General features: G+C 37.1%; 1 protein-coding gene across 1 annotated transcript; it reads right to left on the bottom strand.

The window, feature by feature from the left end:
• Positions 1–4,815: 4,815 nt before the first annotated feature.
• On the bottom strand, positions 4,816–5,838 carry LOC104072279 (UPF0501 protein KIAA1430-like; the record flags this gene model as incomplete). The annotated part of the gene is made up of 2 exons (XM_009579558.1): positions 4,977–5,838; positions 4,816–4,887 (listed from the first exon to the last, which is right to left on the bottom strand). Coding segments are annotated over exons 1-2 (934 nt in total), but the record flags the coding sequence as incomplete, so codon positions are not given.
• Between the last annotated feature and the right edge of the window lie 3,118 nt (positions 5,839–8,956).

Genomic DNA, 8,956 nt, shown 5'->3' with positions numbered 1-8,956 from the left:
AGAGCTTTTACTTTCATAATAATGATATTTATATCACAGTGCTTTTCACCAAGTGAGCTCTGACTATTTTACAATAGAAAATCTAAGGTATAGAAGAGGCAAAAAGATTTATCAGAGAGCATATAGGTCAGTGAGAGCTTCAAGGATAGAATTCAGGTCTCCAGCCTGTGGCCCATTGTCCTACTTACCCCATCGCACCACCTCCTCAAGTTAATAATAGCTAATACCACGGATTTACAGACTAATTCTCACAGACATGTCTGTAAAATAAGCAGGTACCAACCCCAGAGAAGAAAACACAAAGTGCTAAATTCCTTAGCACTCTACATACCTTGTGCAATCCCATTACTACTGTATTGACACCCAACACAAATTCAGATAAAGAGATACACAGCATTTTTAGCATACAACTCTGTATTCTGAACTACGGAAATCAAAAGACTTGTCTAAAGACAGAGAGCAAGTCTGTATGATAATGGGATGGAAATGGATAAGTACTTAGTTCACACTTGTATGCTTAACCCATACCTTTATCTGCATAACCTCAATTCCTTAAAATTACATAGGACATTGGATCAAGACATATGATCAATCAAAACAATCTCAGAAAATTTTCCAATTTTTTATTCCCAGCTTTCTAAGATGGAGCTTTATGAAAGCACTTCCAAAACCAATTTTTGGCAACCTGTTTCTTTGCATTGGTGTATTTAATTCTCTTTTTGTGTTCAGATTACTCAAGAGTACTGAAGAGGAGATAACTCTGTTTTTTATTATTATGGGTTTTGAATATTGCTCTGAGTTAGTTATTATTCTAATTTTCTAAAAGATCTTCAAGGTTTATAGCTAAGTGGAAACAGACTCACAAAAGAATTACACAGAGAAATCTATGTAACATCGTGAAACAACTGAAGAACTGTATTTCCACCTGAAAAATCACAATCACACCTATATTTTTTTCCATGCAGATGGCGGAAAAAAGAGAAGTAAAGAGTGAGGAGAGGTCTGTAAAATATAAACCCTACTAACCTTGAATAACTGAAATTGTGAGTACCTATGTTCTTGGCCACACTGATAAGATATTTGAATTCCTAAGTAGTGTGTCTGTCTAACTCCACAGTGCTACAATAGTTCTTATAGATATACACCATAATGACAACAATCAGCTACATGACATCAGTCTTAGCATTGTAATGAAATGATGTAAGCCTCCTAAACATTGACTTCTGTGTCTGTAAAAATGCATTTATGTACATTTTAAATAAGTATACCACCCAAACAGCAAGTGATTTTCATGAACAGAAGCAAAAAACACTACCAAGAACAATTAAACAGTATCACAGATAAACACAAGAATTTTTATGCATAATGCAGAGATAATTAATAAGTAATCACTAAGACCAGTAACTTGAACAACATGACCCAAGCTGATTTTAGTACTCCAGGCTCTGCAGCCACAGGGCTTCAGTACAAGCGAGCAGGGCAGGCTCTGCCCCTCAGGAGGGTGCTGCAGAGAGGTGCTCCCTCCACCTGAGCTCCAAGCCACTCTGAACTGAGCATCAGACACTGCCACGGGGCTGATTTAGAAACAAACAACAGAGATCAATCAAAAAAAGTTCTGAGTTTATCCCTCCACCCTGCACTACCTTAGCTTTCATTATGGCCTGCAGTTTCTAGTGATACTGTTCCCGCTGCAAACTGCAGCCTCCTTACAACTGAAACAGTGCGAGTGTGCACCCCATACCTTAACATGGTAGCTTACGGATACCTGGGTTCCACAATTTCTTCACTGCATATGTTTGCTTGTCTTCCTTCATGCTGCATCTGCTCTCAAGAGTTCTCTACTGTTCACATGCCCCTCCTTCATCAGCGTGCATGCAAAGCCATGCCAATACAGTCATACAACCTGCAGGTTCTGAAAACTGCACATTTTATTGAACTTCTTCCTTCCCTTTGAAACAGGGCTCGACTCCTGTCTAATAAATGCCAATATAAGGACTACATTCATATGCTTTGTCTTTGGCCACATGCAGAACCTGCTTCTCTCCAGTTTTCAAGCATAATCTTCACTTTGCCCCCAGCTACTGTTACCAGGTAGATTTCTGCCATTTTGAATAAAACTAGTTCATTTATTTTCCATAGGGTGAACAGAGGCTGCATAGCAAGTTGCAGTACTTGGCAATGCTCACTTCAGTAACAGCATACGTAAAAAGACAACTTTCAGATGTAGTAACCAAGTGTTATCACATACCTTTATAACCAGAGTTCTGGACACTAAAGAATATTTCTAAAATCAGTGATAAAGCTGCATAGCAATACCCACCTAAAAAGCATTCAAAGCGTAATATATAGGATGGAGACTATAAAATTTCCAACTAAAATTATGTTATTTGTGAGATTTTAAATTATTCAGAATAGCATAACTTAAAATTTGGCTTCTATCAAGAACAAGCGAGAAGGACATGATAAAGTTATCTAAATATGATTTTTTTAAATGCAGTTTTAGCATTTTGAATAGTTTGCAGTATGAGCACAAAGATGTATCAAGGTCATATAATATAGAGGAAAAACTATTTCAGCTCCTTTTTAATTTAACTGCAACATTTTTTCTAAATGCTTCAAATGAATTCTATTTTAAGATACACAAATTACCGTGCTGCTTAATAACCAGACTCTTGCTCTAGTCCCGAACTTGTTCTTTGAACACCACGCACTTTTAACAGATTTCTTCCCTTTCTTTGTTCTTGTGATTCTTTTTTAATACAAGAGATTCTAGTCTTCCCAAATGTTCACATTACCAATGTGAAAAATTGTACAAAATTAATTACTGCACGCCCCCCCGAAACAACACAGTAACAGATCCCACTGAAATTCTACAAGTTTCTGGGGACCTTGGGAAATTAAATTCACATAACTGCTGCAAATGCTTAGGCCGAGCTATATTACAAGCATATTTGACAAAAAATTTAAACAAAATGCTTCATCAGTATAGATTACTGGAAGAATAATATACTTTAAAACCAAATCTTAGACATCCTGATGATCATTTAAATACTCTCTCATGCACTCAAGCCTGGGCTTATACTGTTCTCACTTGAAGCAATGTTCATGCCTATGCAGTTCTGATGAACGTTTCATGCAGACTGGGCAGGGGAGAGGGGAATGATTTGCACTTTTTTTTTTTAAAATGAGTATGGAAAAACCTGGAAACAGTAACTCAGAATAAGACTAGCTCCCATTTTCCCAGACTAGTTACTTTCCACCATTAATAATCCTGCCCCATTTAAACTTCAAAATACCCAGAGTAATTAAGCTACGCTGCGCTTGCCAATTCAGAGAGGCACTTGGGAGTAATATGGATGTTAATCAGGAACATTAGCTGCCAGACTATATGAATTCTACTTCTCATCACTCAATCTTTATTATTGTTATTTAGAATTGTTTTTCAGTTTTGGGAGAAAAACTCTCCCCACCCCTCCAAACAGAGATTCATCTCTGAGAATACTTATTCTGAGCTATAATACCCATTTGTTTGAGGGATGAGACAAATGCTTCCACAATCGCCAGTTATGAAATAGCTTCTTGCTATCAGGGAACAAATAAAGATATAGAACATTGTAATTTCAACTGCTTAGCAACAACTCTTCTAACATCATGTTCTGACAAGTGGCTGGAGCCTTTTCTAGTCTGGAAGAGTTGCTGGAGCACAAGGACTGTCAGAGATGAGACTCACCTCTACTTTTTTTTAACGGCTAGCTCTGCTTTTCTTACCATTAGAAGAATTTCCATACAAGTAAAATCGTCATTTCTACTCATAGGAAAGTTAAATGATGCACACAATATATTTTGAATCCTTACTCACTATAGGCTCAGTCTGGCAAGGTGCAAAGTAAAGAAAGATGAAACACGCAGTTTTAGTCATGCCAGACCTACCGCAATACTGCTGTAGACTATAAGAAGCTTTCCTCACCTGAGATCAGCAGATTTCTTCAGCCAAGCCTCTTTTATTCTAGAGATTTTACTACTGAAAACTCTGGGCCATGAAAACAAGCGCTGAAGCACTGTGTAGACCTTAAAATATGTACATGAGATCACCCAGTGCATTCTCACCCCATACAATGAAGATTTGCCATGAATGCAGTGAAAGAGATACCAAGTTCTCTCTCTCAGACTTCATTATTAAGATTTATTAACTCTGTTGGTAAAAAGCAACCACTCAAATGTTAGTAAAGATTATCTGTTATTTTTCTCTTTAAAATACCTTTACTCAACTTTATGGTATTTTAGAAGGCAGACACTTAGTTCAGAAAAAGAATTTCAAATAATTCTGTTTCATTATCAAAAAGGTACCAGAAGTTTAAATATACAACTACTATTTATCATGCAATGTAGTTTTGGACTGCCTTTCAATTCTGAAGGTCGATAACCCAGCATTTTATCAGAAAGGTTGGTGTTTTAATTTTGACAGTAAATTGTGGCATAGTCCAATAAACCTTGATTTCTCAAAATGCATGTGCAGTTTTATTATTCAATTTGTTAATATATCAAACCTATTTAGAGATTCACCCTGTTTGTATATGTTACTTCTAGATATATGCACACCGACACATGCTCATACACGTGCTTCTTCCTTCCACTATAGAATCAGTACTATTTACTGACATAAGAATTCAAAGAATTAGATCAACAATGCTTAATCACAAACCAGTTTTAAAAATACATGTGGCACATTAAAACCTCATTCTCTTCTATTAGAGTTCAGTTGTTCTCAACAATATATAGATGTCATACTTTGTAAAAAGAAAAATTAAAAGTCACCTTTCAAAAGCTGATTCAGGTCCATGGCATCATGCAAGACTTTTCGACTATATCTGCGATCAAACTCGGAATCTAATAAAAAAAATACAGATATAAGATTGGATTTCCCAGCCCCACAGGTTTTAGAAATTTTGCGTTGTACTTAAATTCTTCAAAATTACCATATAATTCTTGGTTCACGTTTTCCTGTCTTTTTATTTTTAGTTTCTTATCATTTGATGCTGCAAGTTCAAAAGACTGGATAGGACTGATGTCTGGAGTTGACAGAGGTGTTACGTCAGTCACTGTATCTTCAGACTCCTCCAAGTAGTCACCAAGCTTTGGTTTTCCTTCTGATAATTTCATTGCTGACTTGAATTTTTGTTTTGGAGACAGAAGAGCATTCCTACAAGCATTCTTCTTTGAGGAAGAATGAGATGAATCTGATAAACAGCTATCGGAATCCGTATCAGAACAATCTGTATCTGAGCTTGAGGATGAGGACGAGGAGGAAGAGGAGGAAGAAGAAGAGGAGGAGGAGCTGATATTGGTATATTTTTTGCTAGCCTTTTTTATGTTGTTTGACTGCTTAGCTGACTTTGGTCTAACCTTCTGTTTTTTGCCATCATCACTACTATCTTCTTCATCTGTATAATAATCTTCTTCACCTTCTTTAACTATTTTGGGGATTCCAGCAGGAACATTCTCCTGTGTTCCCCTATTTGCTGCAGATGTCGCTCCAGATGTACCTGCATTCTCCGCAACTGGAGAAAGTGACAAAGATGAAGCATCTTCAAGATGATCTATGTTTTTTTCTAGGGACTGAGCCTTCTGCAAATCTTTCTGCTTTTCTTCACTTTCCTCCTCACAACACTTTGCATCCTTTGAATTAGAAACCATATCAGGGTCTGCAAGAGCCGCCTTTGTACTTCCTTTCTCTATACATTCACCATTTTCTTCAGCTTTCTTTTTCTCTTCCTCAAAATCACTGTCAAAGAAAGCATGATCCACTTCACCATCTGATACGTCTTCAAACTGGTCCATAATGAAATACGACGTGCCACCTGCAACCATCAGAAAAGGTTTTCAAAGGTTAGCATAAAACCAGATCCAAGTACACTTTTAGTATAATAGTTTTGTTCTTTACTCTTTTAGCTCTAGTAATTTATAATTCTGCAATTAATTATGTTATGTTGCTAGGGACAACTCCGTAGTGAGTTCTATGAAGAAATTTAGTGCCACCTTATTGTACACAGCTTACATGTTAGACCAAAAAGCTTTTCTTTAAACCAACAAAAACCATCATAATTTCAAAACTTTCACTCCTAAGGAAATTAGTCAAACATTGCTAGCGGCTAAAGAGTCTTAACTATTACAAACAAGCAATTGAAGTGTCTTATTTTGTCCCTTTAAGGTAGAGCCATTTTAAGCTAGAGCCACTAATGAGCTATCATTAGTTTGGATTTTATATTAAAGATCTTGTTTGTATGTAGTGGTCATCATCTTGGCTGACACAGCCATTTAAACTGCAGACTTCCAGCACTTAAAGTAGGAGCAATTCCAATTTACATCAAAAGATCCATGGCTTTATAGGTTAAATTGTAATAGATGCAGGGTGTGTCTGTGTCAATGTTTTAGTTTGGATCAGGAGCCTGCTTTTCTTGACAGTCCTCTGTAACTCACACTGCATAGTACAGTGAGCAAACTTGGTTCTTTCAGATGAAACTAACCTTCAAAGTGTGCTCCAGGCATGAAACTAGTGCACTTAAACCAGCAGTCACCATCTAGTCCATGGGACCAGATTATGGCTAGCCCAAAGGAAAAACCCCAAATACATGTACTGTGGCTATCAGGTCCTCAGCGCTAACTGTTATGCTCTACAAATCTGCTCCTATTGCGTCATACTTCTTGCAGAAATATATGGTGTTAGATTCTATGCATGTGGCAGGGGGGATAGGAAAGTTTCCACTCATTAGTAGGATATACACAGAGTTAAAATAAAAAAAAAAACTAACTACCCCACAACCAAACAAAATTAGCCAGTATCAAAGACTACTGTTCCCACCTAGCCAGCAGTACTTTTCTCCTACTATTTACAACAGATTTTATATAAATTTTGTAAGCTGCAATCAATAAATACGTAACCTTCTTTAGAGCCAAGGAAACAAAAAACAAAGACAGTGAAAGCAACTCTACAAGGCAGGAGAACCAGAATATTCTACAAGATGGATGGTCTCCCTTAAACCACATATAGTTTGTTGCCATGGCAAACAAAGGTGAAAAAGGAATTCCTAAGCTTGCTTTGAAACTGCAAGACTACTCCCAAGAAAGCTTCTAGCTAAAATTTCTTCAAAATACAGAATTTTTAAAAGTCTATGTTACTCAGTAATCTTGCCACTTCTCAAATAACACTCAGTTTTAGGGGAATTCGAAAAACGCACCCCAAATACAAAAAGCACAACATAAACCTTAAAAGCAGAAGGTGTGGAATCTCGTGTGGTTTTAAGATTCACAAAGCCAAAGAACTGAAAAGAGGCTTAATAAGGTTAGATGTTGTATAACGCTGAAAATGCTACTAAACAATAGAAGCAGAGGTCAACTTTGGTACCACAAAGAGAAACTCTTTAAAGCACCCAACTCTTCCAAGAGCAACAGAACAAAGGAGTAAAACACCTGGGAACTCCTGATTTGAAATGCTACATGGAATTTGGAATTTTTTCATATTCATGTCACGACTTGCGATCCCTGGCTTCAGGCAGCTTGCACAGTCTGCAACACCCAACCGTCATGTGAATTCCTGGAAGTTTTCCTAGAGCAGCTACCTAAAAGGATAATGCAATTTAATATATCCAAAACATGCACAATAGAAGAAAAAAAAAAAAAACCACAAGAAAGTAACACATTATTTACATTTGATTTTCTACCTCATGTAACCTAAACCAGAAGGGAACGAAGCAGAATTTTTTCGTGTTACCTGTAGATTATAGATCATGAATTATTTATTTCGCAAGTACAACTTGGGCAAAGTCAATTCTATGAAGAAAATGAATATAGGAAGTATAGTGTTAAAATTAGAACAAAAACGTTTTTCCTCCATGATGCAAAGCACTAGCATCTCACCAGTTTGTAGCTTCAGACTGATTATGACTGATTGGTAAAAGTCGGCATGTGGTGTATTTCACTTGTCTCAAACACATAGATTTGATGTACTGTTAGCACTGTTGTACATAAAAGAGCATAAGGGGATAAGGCAAAAATCAGGTCTGCAGGTGGATGCAGATCAACTAGTACAGCTTGAAATACAAAATTTTGTTGAGTGTAATACACACGTCCATGTATTTTTAGTTTATGTAACGCTACTCCTGCAAAGGAGACTAAACTAACAGTATCTCATCGGCTATAATATAATATGTGGTCACACCACAAGTTCTCAGATGTCTCTTTTCTGAACACAATTTCTGAAGTGAGAATGGGATATAACTCAAGACAGCAACAAACGGGCAGAGTAGAGGTGGCAAAAGGTGGTAAAAGATAGCAAGGAGCCTGCACACTCCTTTCTACCATTAGCACCAGCCAAGGAGCACACATCTTCCCACTCTGCATGACTTAGGAATAGCTTACCTGCCAGTGGGCTGTTTCCCATGAAGACTGAGGCATAACTGATTGATGGACAACAACCACTGTTACCAGGAGAAATGCAGTTTAGCAGTCTGACTCTACCCAAGGAGCAGCAGTTGTAACACCAGTCACTTCATTGCCAAATGCTCCTTCCATTTTTCTGGCACAACCCCCTAAGGACTTTAGCCTTCATCTTAATGGAAAACAGACATGCTGCGTTGGTCAATTTCTCTCACTGACGCTCTTAATCATTCACAAACTAAACATTAATTAATTTTGTAGTTTCCAGTAAAAAGAAACAAGAGGAAATAGATGAAGAGATGGTATTTTTGGTTCCTATTCCCCTCATGCATCTAGAATGTCTTTAACGGAGCTGGAATTTGCCAAGAAGCAGCAATACAGAAGAATTTTGCTGATAAACCATGCCTAAATTAATAAATTGGCTGTGCGTGCACACACACACTCACGCCCCTTTATATACAGGACAGAGCATAATTTTATTTCTCTGAGAAGTACAGAGTTCTGCTACATTATCAATTGTTAA

This window comes from Fulmarus glacialis, unplaced genomic scaffold (assembly GCF_000690835.1).
Source record: "Fulmarus glacialis isolate BGI_N327 unplaced genomic scaffold, ASM69083v1 Scaffold49886, whole genome shotgun sequence".
Classification (NCBI taxonomy): domain Eukaryota; kingdom Metazoa; phylum Chordata; class Aves; order Procellariiformes; family Procellariidae; genus Fulmarus; species Fulmarus glacialis.
Note: the sequence above shows the minus strand (reverse complement) of the source record. Positions and strands in the feature narration are given on the sequence as shown.